We start from the raw sequence: 18,852 nt of genomic DNA, 5'->3' as shown, positions 1-18,852 counted from the left end.
CCTCAGGCCCTGGAAAGCCAGTGGGAACTGCTTTGGGGTAGTTGCCCACCATTGCATATCAGAAGCCCACCTTTTCCTTCCAGCATGCCCTGTGGATTTATGTCTGTAAGCGGCCCATATGGGAACTGGGCACCAGGAGCCGCCATGTGATTTCAGACTGCCATGATTGTCCTCATTCCACAAATAAAAGCTTCCATTCTTTATGGCTGAGAAATACTCATCTGGTAACTGTGCCACATTCCATGCACCTGGCAGCTTGCAGGGCTTGGAATTCAGAACATTTGCTGCAGTAAACACAGGGTGCAGATATTCCTCCTACTGTGCTTTTGTTTTTGTGTGTTTGCATTTTCACCAGATAGGAATTCTTGAGATTATGGTAGTTTTCCTTTCACTTTTTTTTTTTTTTTTTAATAAAACCTCTGTTTCAAATGCTGGCCCCCAAATCAACTTTCGAGGCACTTCCATAGAGTTTCCCATGAGGTCTCTACTATGTCACATCCCATCTCACAGCTTAAAAGTGTGCTCTTTTCTCCATATCCCTACCAACACTGACAATTTTTTTAAAGTCAGAATGGCTATAATGATTTCAATAGGTGTAATGATTAGTGATACTGAGTACATTTCAAATATATTTGTTGGAGGCCAGTGCTGAAGTGTAGAGTCCTGTAGGGGCACTGGTTCTATTCTTTTTTTTTTTTTTTTTTTTTTTTTTGAAGTGGGGATGCTGATTCAGCATTTTATTTTTTTATTCTTATTTATTTACTTTTTTATTTTGCATTATGTGACAGTTTCATAGGCTCTGGGGATCCCCCCGACCCCTCCCCCTCTCCCTCCCCCACGGTGAACCCCCCCACCCCGTTGCATCGTTACAGTTCAAATTCAATCAAGATTCTTCCCCTGCAAACAGATGCCAAGCATATAGTCCAGCTGCTCATTGTCCAGATGGATTGAACAGCTTCTTGGGGAGACTATTTAGCTGCGATCAACCCCTAGTGGTTTTAATATTTCTCTAGTTATGAATCACTGCTAGTCTCGCCTCTCCCAGCTCGATGAGGTCGTTGTAGAGTTCACTGGTTGACACTGTCCATCATAGAGACTTCATTCGCCCAGTTTTCACTGCCAACATATATCCGGGATGGTTGATTGACCCGTTCCGTCCTCCGTCTTATCTTGGCTAGCGTTCTGAGTCCAGCTGGTCATCGCCACAATCAGTTTGTAGGTGCAATTCCTGGGCTGATTTTGTTTTCGGACTGGAGTTGCTCTGGAACCAGTGGGTGTTGCAGACTAGGTTGGTTTTGCCTAGCACGTACTCGGCACTTGTATCAACCAGTGGGGGCTGGAGCCTAGTCGGGGCGACCCACAATAACCCCCACTAGGCCTGCCCCCTATCCTGGTTTGCCTGTGTGTATAGCAGACTAGTCCAGTCTGTCCCACATCCCATTTAGCTCTTGTATTTGTCCTTGGGTTTTAAAACTTAGTTCTAACTAACCAGCTCAGCCATCCTGCCCCCACAGATGTTGTTGTGTTCCTCTCTGTCTAGCCACCCCAGCCCCCTTCCAAGTTTTCATGTCCTCCCGCGGGAGCAGTGACCCAGAAGGGGGGAACCCATGGTTTCCCTCCTGGGTCACTCACCATCCCGGTTTATGCACTTATCGGGTGGTTCCGCGATTTGACTTAACAGAATTAGTCCCCAGAGCCAGCTTCTGCCAGCTGGTGTTGCAACTAAGTCCTTACACCCCTCATCCATTCTAATTTAGGCTTGCCCCAGCAGGGGATAATTTGCTCAGCCTGGCTTTTCCCTGGTCTTGTACCCATGCGGCGCACAGGTGTTGTAGTCCTGCTTAGTGTGGTCTGTCCCCAGACCAGCCCACGCTCTCCTGTGGGAGTAGCAGTCCGGTGAGGGGACCAGCTCCTAAATTCCCATGCCGGCTCTGCCACTCCTGGTTCTCACATGTGCTGGTTGGGCGCTGCAGTCAAATCTAGTACCGGTAACCTTGCCCTGACATTCCACATTGTACGCTGGTTTTGTCGCAACCAAATCCAGCCCAACGCACACTCTGTTCCGGTGTTTGGATTTGCCAGTGGACAACATGCACTGATTCAGCCTGGTCTGCCCCTGTCCCGTGCCAAATGTATGCCCGTGGGAAATTTTCCATGGCCTCTTCTGGGCTGTTTCCTATTGTGCTTCTTGCGCTAACCTGGAGGGTCTGTATCTTGCCAGAGGAGTTGCCCTGGCACTTCCCTCTGAGCCTCTCCCATTGTCAACTTATGCGCATACACTGGTTCTATTCTTGGCTGCTCCACTTCTGACCCAGCTCCCTGCTAACGTGCCTGGGAAAGCAGCAGAAGATGGTCCAACATTGGGCCTCCTGCACCCATGTGAGAGACCCAGAAGAAGCTCCTGGCTCCTGGTTCTTGGCTTTGCCCTGTCTTCAGTCTGGCTTGGTCCCGGCCAATGCGACCATTTGGGGAGGGAACCAGCGGATACAAGATCTCTTCTTCTGACTCTCCCCCCTTCTGTCTGTGACTCTGCCTTTCAAATAAAATAAACAAATGTTGAAACATACACATATGTGATCTTCCAGGATCTGGACAGTTGCGCCTCCCAGCCTTAGCTTAGTTGAAAACCCCAAGCCCAATTCTCCTCTTGTGTGGATTTGAACCTTGTGCCTCCTCATTGAAGACCTTCCAGATTATCCAATCACAGCTCATGGCTGTTTGCTGTCTATCTCAACACTATAGTTGGCCATGACTCCAGGACTGTCAGGAGAGTCATGGACAGCCAGGAGAGAGGTTAGGTAGCCCTGGCACCAGGTCCACACTGACCTCCACTGGCTCAGCTCAGTTCTGCCCTCCTGTGAGATACCCATGATCCGCACAAAAGCCTGCCCCACCCACTCCCTGCCTAGACCAAGCTCTGGCCTGGGGAGCACCCTAATCTGCATTAGGGAACCCAGGATAGCTTCTGGAGCACACAGCAAAGGTGCACGTGCTCACTGCCTGGGACCAAGAGGCAGCACTGGGTCTGCACACAGCACCTTGATCTGGGAACTCCTGCTGCTCCTAGTCCCTGGCTAGGGTGAGGCTCCTGAAGACAGCCATAGGAACCTGGGTAGGATCTGCAGTTAGAGCCCGAGTTGGTAGAATGGCCAGGACCTTGGAGGCTGTGGAAGACAATAGTGGCTGCCCAAGAGACAGCAAGGAGTTGAGCCCAGCAGGAGGCTCTGAGTAGAGCTGCTTGGGGTCAGCCATGAGACAAGTATAGGGGCAGGATTTGACACCAATTTCTTCCTGTGTGTACTGGGCTAATATTGTTGTCCAAAGGATAGTTATGAACCTGCCTTTCCATCCCCACCTGCCCCTACCCCTCATCTAGTGGTTCCCTGCAAGGTAACTGGATCTGGGGACTACAGAAGCCCAGGTGCCAGTTCTATGGCCCTTCTAAGATACCAGGGATGCCTGTTATCCCAGCCACTGTGCAGTGGCCATTGGCAGAGCTACCTTCTAGGATGCAGCTTGATGCCCTACATGCCTGGCTTTGTTATCAAAAGTTCAGGCTATGCGTGGGAGTCCTGGGGTATGTCCTTGATTCTTTATGTGCTCATTCAGAAGGCCCAGGACTGGAGTCAGCGCTTAAGACTAACAGGTTAGATTGCTACTTGTACGCTGCATCCAAGATGAGTGCACATTCCAGTTCTACCTGCTCTGCTCCAATTCTTCTCTCTCTGCTAAAGCACCTGAGAAAGCAGCAGAAGATGGCCCTAGTGCTTGGCCTCTACACCCTTGTGGGAGACTCAAATGGGATTCAAAGCTCCTGGCTTATGACTGACCCAGTCCTGGCTGTTGGGGCTGTTTGGAGAGGAACCAGCAGATAGACTCTCTCTGAAATTCCACCATTCAAAAACTAAATAAATCTGTAAGAAAACACAAAAATAACCAAAGCCTCAAGACTCTGTTCCAGCCTTTTCCCAATCCAACCTATTAGGAGCAGTCCACACTTCTGCTTCTTCTGGGGCTCATCTGGCAGGCTCCCTCTCTCCCTGCCCTTGCTTGGTCTCTCCCAGGTGACCAGGACAATCTAAGCAGAAGACTCAGTCCCATACTGGTGGCTCTCATTAAAATCAAGTGTGGAGCTGGTTCCCATCTCAGAAAGGACACATTGTCTCTGGGCATCCTGGGAGTCCAGGACCACAGTGTTGACACCTGCAGATGCTGACATCCTGGGTATCAGGAGCACCTGTGTAGAAGCTGCCCTGTCCTCCATGTGATCTGATCCAGTTCCAGCTCACTTATCACTAATACTGCAAGGAGTTAGACAGGATAATACACAGTTAGGGTCTCTGGTCCCTGATGAAGTTACCTTGTAAAATATAAAACATTGCTTTTCCCCTTTACCCTTTCAAGAGTACATTCTCCCCAGGCTCACGCAAGGTCCTATTGAGGGAGAGCAAAGACACAGATTCAACATATCCCTTCTCATCTCTTAGAATGACAAAAGCAGGGAGACATAGCTTAAAGTAACCCCCATCTCTGAGATACTGTCGGAGATAGTGCCTGAGATTTCAGCTTATGAGATCAGGAGGAGGAAGGTACCATTCACACCTTTATGAAGTCGACTGTGCAGCGTTGTGTACTCCCAATAGAAAATCTGTGCTGTTGGTTGTATCGCTTCATGTGACAAAGTATTTCCTGGAGAGGGGCCTGCACCTCTCCTGATCGTGTCTTTCTGCCCATGAGTGCCAGATCTGGACCAGGTATCTGCCCTAAAAGATCCAGGAGCTGATGGGAGCTGAGCAGGAGGAACACGCGGAGCTGTACCACAGACTCACAGGCCAGGACCCACTCATACCCAAAGAGGAGCTGTGACTGGATTCTTCATCCATGTGGCCGCCCACATATCATTCTGTCCCTCCATTCAACAGAGATGTGCTGGGGACCTACCACCCTATGAACATGTGTGCCGTGTCCCAAGGTCATATCTGGATAACTAACATCTCTCTAAGCCCTCTCTGAATTCTTGCCTGCTAGCTGTTTTAAGATAAATTAATAAAGGGTTGACATTAGGGACCCTCCAGAGCCTAGAACACTAAAACCATTTTTGCTTATACGTATTTTTGCAAAAGTTATCCACCTGCCATGTCCCCTCCTACTTTTCTTACCTTGTTAGATCACTACTGTTCTATTTACAGCTATGACATTGCCTTCGTTAAATTCTAAAGTGAGTGCAGGACCAGCACTGTGGTGCAGTGAGTTAAGCCAGTGTCTGTGAAACTAGCATTTAACATAGACACTGGCTTGAGTCCTGCTTCACCTCTGTTCCAGATTCCTGCCAATGCATCTGGGAAAGTAGCAGAGGTTGGCAAAAGAGCTTGGGCCCCTGCATTCACATGGTCTCCTGGCTTTGAACTGGCACAGCCATGACTTTTGTGGCCACTATGGGGTGAATCAGCATATGGAACAACAGACACACATCTCTTTCCCTCTTTTTGTGACTTTGTCTTTCACGTAAATTAACCAATCTTTAAAAATATGTAAAATGAGTGCGAATATGCTGTTTGTCTTTCTGTGGCTGTCTTCTTTCATTCAACGTGAAGTCCTCTAATAACTATATTTCCACAGATGAGAGAATTTCATCTAGATGGGTGAATAATACTCCATGGAGTGTCTATGCCAGAACCCCTTCCATATGCATCAATCAGGGAGCCTACCTACTGTTGATGGTTCTAGAATAAACACTGCAGTGCAGGTTTCTCTTGGATGCTGCCCAGTACCAGGAGTGTGGATCACAAGGTAGATGCAGATCCATGGCATGTGGATTGAGCTCCCAGCTCCTGTTCTTGTCCTGGCACAGGCCTAATCACTGCAAGCATTTGGGGACTCTTCTTCTCAGATTCCTAAGTAAATTTTTAAAAAGAAAAAAGAAAAGAAAAGAAAAGAAAAAAGCATACTGAGTCAGGAGGGACTGTGAATTAGCAGGGAGAAGCAAAATGAGTCCTGAGCCAGGGAGGAGCTCTGAGTGCTCAGGGACAATCTCTCATGTTGGGGTTCAGCCCCACACCCCCAGGGATCATCCCATGTCCCCATCTCTGGGGATTCTCACATCTGTGCTGAGAAGGCCTTCTGGCTCTCCAAATCCAGTCCTTTGCTCCCTCCTCTCTGTGAGGATAGTGAGCTCAGTAGTTTCAGGACTGAGGGGAGGGTCTCACAGAGCAAGCAAGTATAGGGATGGAAGTGGGGAGGCCATGAGCATATTTGTTGGCTTTGGTGTCCTCCGCAGCTGCTCTCTGCTGAGTCAATGGAGTTCATCTTGAATCCCAATCCCAGCCCCACAATGGTCGCCCCACCCACTTCCTGCCCAGGTCAAACTCCAGGCTGGGTGACACATTGTTCTGCCCCCAGCAAGTGGGGCAGCCTCTGAGACACACAGGGTAGCACACAGATGGACCTGCCTGCGACCTTGGGACCTCACAGGCTGTGCGTGCAGCTTGGCACCATGGTCTGCAGTCTCCTGCTGCTCCTTGTTCCGAGTCAGGGTGAGGTTTCCGGGGGCGACCACAAGGACCTGGGTCAGACTGACAGTTAGAGCACCAGAGCAGGTGGACTGGTGTGGTACAGAGGGAGGGGGTGAATGGGTACTTTCCCCATGCCCTGGATGCACCCAGAGGCTGAGAGAATCATGGCTGCCAGGGACCTGAGCCACTGAGAAAGAAAACCAACAGGAGGGCAGTCAAGGGGGCAGCTTGTGGAGGAGGGGTTGGGAGCATTTTCTGCCTGTGTTTGTGCCTAATTTGGGTGCTGCCCTAGGTGCTGTCTACAGGTGCTTTCGACATGTGCTTAGGGCTTCTCCCTCTGTGGGTTGACTCTCAGGCGCTGCTCTTGGACAGAGGCCCCAGCTGCCTATGAGGGTCCCAAGGCAAGGTCACTGGTCCTGGCAGTTCAGGCAGCATAGGGCTGCAACTGGTCTGAGGGGCCACAGGGTCCTTCAGCCCATGCAAAAACAAATGGCTATTTTTCCTCTTTAATTGTTTATATTCTTATTGAAAAGCAAATTTGGAGAAAGAGAAGAGTGAGAGAGAGAAATTCTTCTTTCCTGGGTTTCATTCCCCAATGGCTACAAAGGCAGGAGCTGAGCTGATCTGGAGCCAGGAGCTTTCTCTGGACTCCCATGAGGGTTCAGGGACCAAGGACTTGGGCCATCAGCTTTTGCTCTCCTTGGAATAATAGCATCAACCTGAATAGGAATTGGAATAGCCAGGACTCAAACTATATAAGATGCTGGCACCATAGACAGAAGCTTAGCCTACAACACCATGCTGCTAACTCCCCACAGGATTGTGTTTGAAGGCAAAGCTGGAAAGTGCCCTGTGTCTGACCAGGGTTCTTGGGTCTTGGGTCAGGGTTCAGGGTTCTTGGGTATCAGAAGTTCCGCCTATGTGGGCACCAGGCCTGGGTGTATTTTGACCCTTGATGCTCTAGGTCAAAGGCCTCCTCCCTCACCCTTTCTCAATCTAATCTGCCGAAGGAGATCCACACTCACCCTGCCCTCTTCTTCACCTGCCCTCATCCCCTTCACTGAAATTCTACCCTTACCTAGCCTTACCGCCACTCTCCAAGGTGGTCCCAGACCTTTCTGGATGAAGAACTACCTTCCAGATGCTCTGTTAGTCATTGATGTATCCATTTCTTTCAGGGTTTACTTACCTGAAAGACAGATCCATGGAAGTAGGAAGAGGTAGAGAGGGAGAAGGAGATCTTCCAAGGGCTGGTTCACTCTCCAAAGAGCCGTGGCAGGTGGAGATGGGCCATGTGGAAACCAGGAATCAGGAACTCCACACGAGTGACATGGCCTAAGCACTCAGGCTGTCCTCTGCTGCCTTCCCAGGTGCATGGGCAGGGAGCTGGATCAGAAGCAGAGAGCTGGAACTCCCATGCGCTCTCTGATGTGAGATGCTGGCATTACAGGAAACAGTTAACCCGCTGGGCCAAGCCCTGGCTCCAGGGCTCCCACAGTTTCGTGTTGATTCTATGTTCAGAAAGACTGTAGTTGTTTCTTGGTGTGGGCACAGTTTCCCAAATCCGTAAGATGGCCCAAGTGCTTCCTGGAGGATCACAGTTTCACTCCACTGAAAACCATTAAAAAATCACTTTCTTGACCCTATATGATGAGCATGTAAATGTTTTCTGTTTGTTTGTTTGTTTTTCCTGAAAATTCTTAATCTTTAAAGAAGCAATGGAGTGCAGAGGGTTAAGCTGCCCTTGTGGGGCCAGCATTCCACGTGCATGCATGTTTGAGTCCCAGTTGCTCCACTTCCTGTCCTATTCCTTCTTACACAATGAAAACAGCAGAAGACGGTCTAGTGCTCAGACCGCTTCAAACCATGTGGGACACCCAGATGCAGCTTATGGCTCCTGGCGTCACCCTGACCAGTGACAGCTATTGTAGTCATTTGAATCAAGAGACGAAAAGAGCCTTTTGGGCCCGGCGGCGTGGCCTAGCGGCTAAAGTCCTCGCCTTGAACGCCCCGGAATCCCATATGGGCGCCGGTTCTAATCCCGGCAGCTCCACTTCCCATCCAGCTCCCTGCTTGTGGCCTGGGAAAGCAGGAGAGGACGGCCCAAAGCTTTGGGACCCTGTACCCGCGTGGGAGACCTGGAAGAGGTTCCTGGTTCCCGGCATCGGATTGGCGCGTACTGGCCCGTTGTGACTCACTTGGGGAGTGAAACATCGGATGGAAGATCTTCCTCTCTGTCTCTCCTCCTCTCTGTATATCCGGCTTTCCAATAACAATACGTGCGTACATGGGGTGCGAGGCTCTCGGGCAGCTTTTCGATTTGCCGGGGTCCTGGTCTGATGGCCTCCTTTTGGGGTGGGAAGGTTGTCCTAGGACCCTGAGAAGCGGATTGGGAACGCCTCTGAGCGCGCCATGCCATGGGCTGGAGTGGGGGAGGAGCTAGCAGGATCCAGGCGGGGGCCCAAGCGGCACGGGTCCCTGCCACGATTCCAGCCTAACACAGCCAAGCTTTCCACCACGTACGTGCCCGGCCAGGAAGTTCTGGAATTTGGTTTCTCTGATATGCTGCATGAGACGCTCCGCACTGAACCCACAGTACTCTGAGAATATGTATTAGTCCTTAAGCTTTTCAAAGGCATTTAATCTTCCTCTGAAGAAACCTGTAGTCACTTTATAGTGCCGATAGCCAACATCAGCTCACTTAAAAGGCAAAATTCCGGGCTTGTCCAGCAGGATGCCCCATTACCTGATAGGATGAGGGATCAGCAGAGGGGTCACAGAAGGCAGGACTATGACACTGACTGGCATTCAAGAACCATACTCGGGGCTAGAATGTGTGAGGCATGCGTGGACCAATCCCCTGAAACTCTGATCCCATTGGACAGTTTAGAAGGGCCGGTGGAGTCTATGCAGGAGGCATGACAGTCTATAGGGCGCTCTGGGCTGACCAGAGCAACCTCTGGCATACTTAACACTGGCTGGCAACAGGCCTGGTTGGAGAGCGTGGGGGAGGCCTTGGCTGCCTGGAGCCTACTACTAAGGGACACAGGAACTGGAGGGAGGCTGAGTTCTGGTCGGGTCACAGTTGTAATCCCTTGGCACAAATATCTATTCGGCTTTGACGCACCATGCCGGATTAGACCACAGCACAGTTTGGTGCTCCGGAGGACCAGGATAGATGTTGGACGGGCTCGGCTAGGCCTCAACCCCATCTGAGCCATATATGAGATATGCGTGGGTATGGACGAGCCGTGGCTGGGCTGAAACTCTCAACAGCAGGAACCAGAATGGATTGAAGAGCTGAGCTGGCCGAAGGACCTGCTGGAATGCGTGAAACCCGACACCAGGAAGGAGTCGGAGGGAGGAACCTGAACAGTTCCTCTGATAGGACACTGACTCTACAAATAAACCCAGCAAGCATGGAGGTAAATAACCCAGAAGAGGCTTCGGAATGTGACCCACTGGAATACACTTGGCTCGGGTTGGGGCAGACCAGGCTGAGTCGGTTCACGTCATCCACTGGCAAGCCCAAGTGCTGAAACTGTGTGGGGGCCTGGCCGGGTTTGGTTGCGATAAAAAAAAAAAAACAACAAAACAGTACAAAACACAAAATACCAAGGTGAAATGGCCTGTGCTAGTAGGGAATGCAACACCCGATCAGCACTCCTCCCACTGGTTTAGGTGAGGGACGAGAGTGTGATGGGCAGAGCCGGGGAGAGATGCGATACTCATTGGTTCCAATAGAGGTCGGGGCTCAGAAGAGAACCAACCCAGGGGTTAAAACCATCAGCTGATCGGAGTGATGGACGGTGGCGAGCACTGTGCTTACTAGTAGTACATGTAGGAGCCTGGACTGGGAACACCTCAAAGTTTCTTTGGGGATTCCCCTGAACAAAATGGAGGAATCAAAACATTAACCAAGAAAAGATAGAAGATGGAGTAGATCAACCTACCACCTCAGCTATATGCTTCCAGCCGAAAACTGGACAAGGGGAAACCCTAAGACGGACTATGTCAATCAGTGGACTCTGCACCAGCCTCATCATACCTGGACTGTTGCTGATGATATGTTGGAGCTTCTAATTGATCGAGGTGACGCTCTGCTGGCTCTGCCTACAAACCTGAAAGGGCCTCCCTAAGAGGCCGTTGAACTTGAACTGGACAAGGGGGATGCTGGACTCTGTATGGTGTAAACTTTTAATTAGGGAATCTCAACGGAACTTGAGCTGTGGTTATGCATCAAGGTGAAGGAATTCATGATGGGGGAAGGGTTTGGGGTGAAGGGGGCGAATCCCAGTACCTATGAAATGGTGTCATGTAATGCAATGTAATTAATGAATAAATGAATATTAAAAAAATTCAATGTAATATAAAAAAAAAAAAGAAAAGAGCCTTTCACTCTCATTCTCTCCTGTGTGTGTGTGTGTGTGTCCATCTCTCTTTAATTCTGCCTATCAAATGGACAAATAAATCTTCAAAAATAAGAAGGAGCAATTAATCGCTCAACACAAGTAATCCACCCTGTATGACAAAGGATGTAATGTGTGTGTGTGTGTGTGTGTTAGTATGTGCACAGGGGTACAAAATTTAGGATGAAATCTGCATACTAACAACCCAGGTGGAAAAAATCCAAAGGATGTTAACTAAAGCTGAGACCCCAGTTTTTGCTTCTGTGTGTATATTACAACTCCCTCACTGAGCCAGAGTGAAGGGGAAATGGGAGGGAAAAATTCTTACCTTCTTCACCCAGCCAAAAAATATTAAGTCTCTAATTTTTCAAAGAGTGGTAGTCTCTGAGGTCATCAACATGCTGGTCATTTTGCAGTCTCCATAGCAGCACTGAGTCCAGTAGCACCTGTCCCAGAAAGCTGAGGGTGCTATAATTCTTTACGCAAGGTGGCATCAGGTTTTGCCCAGATGCCTCACAACTCACCTTATAGAATGCCAATGTGATGACAACTATTGGTACACTGGTGTAGGGAATAGGACCAGAAAGTAGCCTGTGAACACAGAGTACAGACTTTGTGTATTATCCTATTTCTGGTATGGGAAGTTAGGTGAATCTGTGATTGCTGAGGTCACAAAGAGGGAGTGATTGAAAACTGTGAGTGGGGAAAGGTGTCCAGCACTGTGGCCTCCTATCGCTTCCAGGCTGGAATTTCCTCCCCAAAGACCATTCTGGCTCCCAGGGCCTCACACAAGTGTCTGCTGCTCCTATGTCCTGGGCTTGCTTGGCATTTCCAGAGGCATCCATCTCAGTTTTCGCCCACTCAGTACAACCCTGGTCCCAGCTGCGGAAGTTCGCATGGGCTTTTGGTTGCTACAAATGGGCTCTTTCATCATTTCATTAGGATGGAATCGGGAAGGAACACCAAGGCTTCTGCAAAGTGAGTGTGTATATATCCAGGTCCTGAGATGAGAATAGCAAGGAGGTGACTATATCAGCAATGTTAAGGGGCAGCTGGTAGGGCAACCCTTCTTGATCACACCTCTCTGTCCACAGGCCAGGACGCCACCAGCCCCATCAGGACCACGCACTCTGGGCAGGTGCGGGGAAGCCTGGTCCACGTGAAAGGCACCGACGTGGGCGTCCACACATTCCTGGGCATTCCCTTTGCCAAGCCACCTCTGGGACCACTGCGCTTTGCACCTCCTGAACCTGCCGAAGCTTGGAGTGGAGTGAGGGATGGCACCTCCTACCCAGCCATGTGAGTTCACCCAGGGTCCCCACCCAGCGTAGCATCAGGTCTGGGGTGGGTGTAGGAGACTCCAAGTGCTAGGCCAGGCCTGGCTGGCCTTCCATCCACAGCTCACAGCTGACAGCTGACAGTCCTAGTGTGCTGTGGGCTCCCACCTGAGCACTTCCAGTGGGCTTGTCAGGCTCCTGCCAGGCTGTTGGCTCAGAACTTGGGACTCTGAGGCCTTTAGTTCTAGGTTCTGAAGATGGAGGCATAGAGCTAGCTCCCAAATATAACTTCCATCACATTCCTGTGCAAAAAGGGAGCACTGTCCTGGGTGAGCTCCCCAGGTTGGCTCCTAAAGATGTAGGAGTTCCTGCTCCATCAGCAGATCCTGCAGGTCCCAAGATAAGCACCAGTGGAGGCTGGGCAAAGCACCGAGCCAAAGCACTCAAAGATTCACCAAGGAAGATATGTGTATCACAGCTGGAGGCTGTGCAAGTGTGATGAGGATCCCAGGATATGGGCCATCCCACTGCCTTCCCTGAGGAAGGGACAGACATTCATGTACCCAGCACATGTGTGGGAAGTCTCCATGCTTTGGGCCTGACTGTGCAGAGGGACATAGTACTGAGGTCAGCACCAGCAGGCCATACTTATCACAGAGACTCTGAGAGTCAGGTGCACTGACTCAGCCCCTACCTGCCTGGAGGATCCTTGGAAGTTAGTGCCATCACAGTTTCCCCACAGTCTCCCAGCAGTATCTGGGTCAGAAGGGACATTAGGGCAGGCAAATGAGTGAACAAGATGAAAGAGGGAGGAGACAGAGAGAGTCAGGGGCAAGTCTGGGCCCAGGCTGTGTCTTGGGCCACCACATGGATTCTGCACTAACACCTGCCTTGGCTGGTCCTAGGTGTCCACAGAACCTCGCAATAATGGATTATGATGCTCTGAATGTGACATTGACCCTGCTGTCCATCCCCATGTCCGAGGACTGCCTGTACCTCAACATCTATGCGCCTGCCCATGCCCGTGAGGGCTCCAAGCTGCCTGTAAGTGGGAGGCCATGGGCAGCTGGGGGTGAGGGGACATCTGGCCCACTGCTGGAGGATGGGAATGGAGGAGGTGATTGTCTCTTCTAGTGCTCTGGATTCTGTGGGAGGCCACTTTTTTATAGGGTCCAGGAAGTGCCTTTTTCCGAGGTGGGCAGCTGAGCACGGGACATGAGGTCCCAGAGGCCTGTTTGCTGTGAGACATCAGAATGTGTGGGCCCAGGTGGTCTGAGGCACTGGTAGCACATCGTGTCTATGAGACACACAGCTGACCGAGGCTGTGCTTGGATATCACAATACACCCATTCTATGGGAAGGGAGGCCTTTTCGATAGCATCCATGTGATTGATCAAAAAGACATCCCTTTCTTTTCCACCCAACAGCAGGTTATGGGGCTGACAGAGCCAAGCATTGAACATGGTGTGGGACTGAAAGACAGCAGGCCTGGGCTGCCCGGTTATGCCTGGGTCTTTGGCTCATGGCTAGGTTCCTTAAGCCTCACCAAGTTTCTGACTGCAAGGAAATCTGCACAGGGCCAGAGCACGGGTTAGGGAGTTGTGGTCTAGTGGGGCTCAGGCTGGAAGGAGCATTCTGGCATTAACCCTGACATTCCTAGGTGATGGTGTGGATTCACGGGGGTGCACTGACTGTAGGCATGGCTTCTGTGTTCGATGGCTCCATCCTGGCAGCCTTTGAGGATGTGGTGGTGGTTACCATCCAGTACCGCCTTGGCATCCTGGGATTCTTCAGGTGAGCCTGGGCCTGGGTCGGGCACTGAGGGAGGAGTGGCCCTGACACAGCCCTACCATTCCTGTCCCTGCCTACTTCTCAGCACTGGAGACCAGCATGCCAGTGGCAACTGGGGCTACCTGGACCAAGTGGCTGCACTGCGCTGGGTGCAGCAGAACATCGCCCATTTTGGAGGCAACCCTGACCAGGTCACCATATTTGGTGAGTCCGCAGGGGGCACAAGTGTGTCTTCACATGTGCTGTCACCCATGTCGCAAGGACTCTTCCATGGAGCCATTATGCAGAGTGGGGTGGCCATGATGCCTGGCCTCATCACCAACTCATCTGAGCCAGTCTCCATGGTAAGTGTTTCCTACTGGTACAGCCTTGGCCCACAGAGGCCATTTTCCCTCTCGCGGCGTCTGCTGCTATGTCTTCTTATTTGGTATGCAAGGTCCAACAGGTGCCCCAGCACTGCCCAAACTAGGGATGGCTGAGAAATTCAGTGGTCAGAATCCTCATGCCTGTGCCTCAGTAGAGTCTGACACAGTTCTGGGCCCTGAAGGGTGGCCCTCTGAGGTCTACCTTGTCTGTAGTCAGACAAACAGGTCAGCTCACTGAGGCTGAGATGCTTCAAGTCAGAGAGGGAGGACTAGTGTGCAACCAGGCCACAGCTGTGTACCCACAAAACTCTGCCCCTGCCTCTGCTGGGCCTCAGACACCCTCCTTCCTCTCCTGCATGGGTCTCCCATATAATCCCTTCCCAGGTGGTGGCCAACTTGTCTGGCTGTGGCCAGGTGGACTCTGAGACCCTGGTGGACTGCTTGCGGGCCAAGAGTGAAGAGGAGATGCTGGCAATGACCAAGGTGGGACTCCATTCACAAGTACAAAGGGGCAATGAGTTCCAATGCCCTTCAAAGTCCCTGGGCTACCAGCTCATGTCCATTCCTTCCTATCCGCCCATATCTCAATCAGCTAGGTTGGCCACAACGTAAGGGAAGCATGGGACACCTGCAAGGGGGGAGGTATGGTATGGCCACAGGGATGAGCCATGTATGGGGGAGACTCTCATGAAACAGTCTATACCACAAAGCTTCTCTCATACCCTGGGTGCCTAGGCCTTCATAATTATCTCTGCGGTGGTGGATGGCATCTTCCTGCCCAGGCATCCCTATGAGCTACTGGCCTCTGCTGACTTCCACCCTGTTCCCAGCATCATTGGTGTCAACAATGATGAGTATGGCTGGATCCCCAAGGTGAGCCCAGGCTGAGTATCCACGAGCCTGTCTCATGGGCAACCCTCAGGGCATCAGAGCTCTGAGGCAACCACCCCCAATGCAACACCCTCTGCTCACCTCTCAGATCACTGCTTTGGGACACTACCAGAAGGAAATTGACAGAGCGGCCATGGAGACATTAATACATCAGACTTCTAAGCTGTGGGTGAGGCCCCAGGATCCTACTCAAGAGCTTTCTGCCCCGTGGGGATTCAGAACTGAAACACAGTTGGCAGTGTTTGTGTTCTTGGAATGGGGTATCCCAGAGCCTGCTCCTTTGCCCCATTCCCCATGTTTATCCAGAACCAAAGCTGCTTCCCTCCCTGGCAGTCTACATCCCTTGACTCAGTCCCTGTCCCTCGGGCCAGATGCTGCCTGTTGACATAGTGGAGCCAATGGTGGATGAGTACCTGGGGGACAACAAAGACCCCAAGACCCTCATGACTCAATTCCAGGAGATGATGGCTGATGTCCTCTTCGTGATGCCAGCACTCCATGTGGCACATTTTCAGCGTGAGTTCACCCTTAGTTTGGCATAAAAAGTCTGGGTTCCAACTACAGTATTGGGTCTCTGGGGGAATCTTTCTTATCTAGGCACCTAGCCACATATGGCTGGGTTCCTCAGCTGCAGGCACTTGTGTCCTTTATCTCAGTCCACCTACCTGCTAGTTTAGGAGATGGACATCTCCACCAGGGGACAGAGCAAGAGATAGGGTGGGAACAGGGGTGAGGCAGCTACATTGTGTAAAGATCTACCAGTTAGAAAGTCTAAGATCAAAACCTAACCCAGGCCCTTGCCAGTATCCTATTCCCTGGGACTCCACCAGCTCTGCTCAAGTCAGACCAAGTGTCATCACTCTGCCGTCTTCCTGGGTACTGTATGAACTCAGGGACAGGCCTGTCTCCCTGTGCACCTGTCACCCAGGTTCCCAAGCCCCTGTCTACTTCTACGAGTTCCAGCATTCACCGAACTTCATGAAGGACTTCCGGCCGTCCCACGTGAAAGCCAACCACGGCGATGAAATCGCCTTTCTCTTCAGATCCTTTTTCTTTGGGGGAAATGGTGAGCCATCTTCTTTCCCAGGATTTGAATGTAACACTTGGCTCTTCTGAGGGGGCTCTATGCCCACTGCACAGATGACAGGGCTGAGTTCTGATGGCATCAAGCACCCCAAGTGTCATGGTTCTCAGGGCTGAACCAGGATTACAGTGTGTGTCTCCAGGCCAAGGCTCCATACTCCTCTGTCTGTTTGTCCACATTTAGTGTCTGTTCTGGTGCAGAGCTGTCCAAGGTCAGAAGGGTGAGGTCTACTGGGCCAGTAAGAGGAGAGTGCCAGGTGGCCTTCATCAGGTTTGAATAGCGAGGTTGACAAAGGAAAAGCAAAGTACTTGTGCTCAGGTGAAGGCAAGTATCAGGATGATGGACAAAGATCAAGCTCCACTGGGCTGTGAGTGTGGTCATGGCGGAGCAGTGGCCTGGGCTAGCGAGTGTGGTCATGGTGAGCAGCGGGTCTGAGCTGGTGAGTGTGGTCATGGTTGGGCAGCAGGGCTGGGCTGGTGAGTGTGGTGAAAGTGGGACAGTGGGCCTGTGCCTGCCTGAGCTGACCCTGTGTCCTTCACCCACTGCAGTGACTCTCACTGAGGAGGAGGAGCTGCTGAGCAAGAGGATGATGAAGTACTGGGCCAACTTTGCTCACACTGGGTGAGACACCCCACCACATCGTTATGTCCTCCAGGGCGAGGGGACCCTCTCCTGTGGGGACTTCAGGAGCAGCCAAGTATCCTTAGTTAAGTGACAGTGCCCTCCCCAGTGGCAGGGTCCCCTGGCACACAGGGTTCCTGAGGACCAGGGACACTCTGCCCATCTACCCCCAACTTTATGTCCTGGACTTGGCCATGAGCTATCATTCTCAGTGTCTTCCCTTGGGAGCGAGGAACACCATAGCCTGGGTTGGCAGTTCCCTATGTGGACCTGATACCAGTGAAGGTCAGTTCTCCTGCAGCTGCACGCTATCCCCCATGTTTCCTGACCAATATGGCAGTCTGGCCTGGCCCTAGCTAGGGATTCAGGGCTTAAAGCCTAAGAGGTCCCATGATCCCTCCTTCCTGACCTCTCATACAGGAACCCCAATGGTGAGGGCCTGCCACACTGGCCCATCATGGACCAGGAGGAGAAGTATCTGCAGCTGAGCACGCAGCCCACAGTGGGCCGGGCCCTGAAGGCTCACAGGCGCCGGTTCTGGGCACAGACTCTGCCCAAGAAGATGCAGGAACTGATGGGGGCTGAGCAGAATCGCACAGAGTTGTAGTCATCACACGGAGCCACATGATAGACACACAGGCCAGCACCCACTCACGATTCTTTATTCATATGGCCTCCCACTCATCCTCCTATCCTATTCAGCAGAAATGTGCTGGGAACCCCACTAATGGATAAACATGTGCACCACATACCAAAATCAAATCAGGACAATAAATATTTCTCTAAGCCCCTCTGAACTATTGTTTGTTAACTTTCTTATGATCTGTAATGAATGGCCAGTGGTGGCAACCTGCCATGGTTTAGAACACTAGAAGCATTGTGTCTGTAATTTTCCAGCAGTTATCTGACCCCTACATAGTCTTCTTCCACCTGCTTTCTTACTCTTAGTGACCACTATTATTCCCTTACTGCTATGGTATCAACTTGATTTTCTTCTAAAAGTGAATGCAGGCCCAACACTATAGTGTAACGAGCTAAGCCATTGTATCTGATGCTAGCATCCAAGGTGGGTATTGTTTTGAGTCACAGTTGCTCCACTTCTGATCCAGCTTCCTGCTAATGCACCTGGGAAAGTAACAGAGGTTGGCCAAAGAGCTTGGGCCCCTGCATTCATGTGAGCTCCTGGCTTCAAACTGACATAGCCATGTTGTGGCCACTCGGGTGTGAATCAGCACATGGAACGTCTCTCTCTCTCCCTCTTTTTGATTCTGCCTTTCACATAAATTTAAAAAAGATAAAAAAATATTAAAAAAATGTAAATTAAGTGTGAATGTGCTGTTTTTCCGCCTATGGCTGACTTCTTTCATTTAACATGAAGGGCTCCATGTAAATTAATTGCCACAGATGACAGAATTTCATCTTGATGGGTGAATAACACTCCGTGGTGTGTCTATGCCAGAACCCCTTCCATATTCATCAGTGAATGAGCCCACAACAGTCGGTGGTTCCAGAATAAACACTGCAGGGCAGGATTCTCCCTGATGTCCTCTTTGCACTTCCCTTGGATGCTGCCCAGTACCAGGAGTGTGGATCACATGGTAGATGTAGATCCATGGCATATGGATGCTACAGGAATCCACCGACTCCTGGAGAAGAGTTCATTGTCACCAAAGTTCATCATTTTGGAATGTTCATGGTAACCATCCTGAGTGGGTGAGACCATTTCTCTGTGTGAGTTTGATTTGCATTTCTCTGATAATTAATGATGTTGAATTTTTCTTTTAATCTTTGCAGTGTTTGTATAGCATCTTTATGAGAGTGATCTATTTAGACCACTTCCCCTCTTTAAAGTCATATTAACGTCTTAAAAATGTGTTCTTGGAGTTCTTGTAACTTTATTAA

General features: G+C 50.8%; 1 protein-coding gene across 1 annotated transcript; it reads left to right on the top strand.

Moving 5' to 3' along the window:
- The first annotated feature begins 6,443 nt into the window (after positions 1-6,443).
- Positions 6,444-17,747, top strand: LOC101531176 (cocaine esterase-like). Its single transcript, XM_058675061.1, has 12 exons — positions 6,444-6,533; positions 12,016-12,220; positions 13,104-13,242; positions 13,859-13,992; positions 14,075-14,333; positions 14,739-14,837; positions 15,090-15,227; positions 15,334-15,414; positions 15,617-15,761; positions 16,174-16,311; positions 16,878-16,950; positions 17,371-17,747. Exons 1-12 carry the CDS (start codon positions 6,494-6,496, stop codon positions 17,555-17,557), a joined length of 1,638 nt encoding a protein of 545 aa, XP_058531044.1. The 5' UTR covers positions 6,444-6,493; the 3' UTR covers positions 17,558-17,747.
- The last annotated feature ends 1,105 nt before the right edge of the window (positions 17,748-18,852 follow it).

The sequence above is a fragment of the Ochotona princeps genome, chromosome 16 (assembly GCF_030435755.1).
Source record: "Ochotona princeps isolate mOchPri1 chromosome 16, mOchPri1.hap1, whole genome shotgun sequence".
NCBI classification, from domain to species: domain Eukaryota; kingdom Metazoa; phylum Chordata; class Mammalia; order Lagomorpha; family Ochotonidae; genus Ochotona; species Ochotona princeps.
The sequence above is the reverse complement of the archived record's forward strand: the minus strand, read 5'-3'. Positions and strand labels throughout refer to the sequence as shown.

What these genes read in the sequence shown, in the direction of transcription:
- LOC101531176 (XM_058675061.1), top strand. Translation starts at nt 6,494, where the DNA reads ATGGTCTGCAGTCTCCTGCTGCTCCTTGTTCCGAGTCAGG. An exon ending in GCTCCTTGTTCCGAGTCAGG is followed by an intron (nt 6,534 to 12,015) that starts GTGAGGTTTCCG and finishes CTCTGTCCACAG; the next exon opens with GCCAGGACGCCACCAGCCCC. An exon ending in ATCAGACTTCTAAGCTGTGG is followed by an intron (nt 15,415 to 15,616) that starts GTGAGGCCCCAG and finishes CCCTCGGGCCAG; the next exon opens with ATGCTGCCTGTTGACATAGT.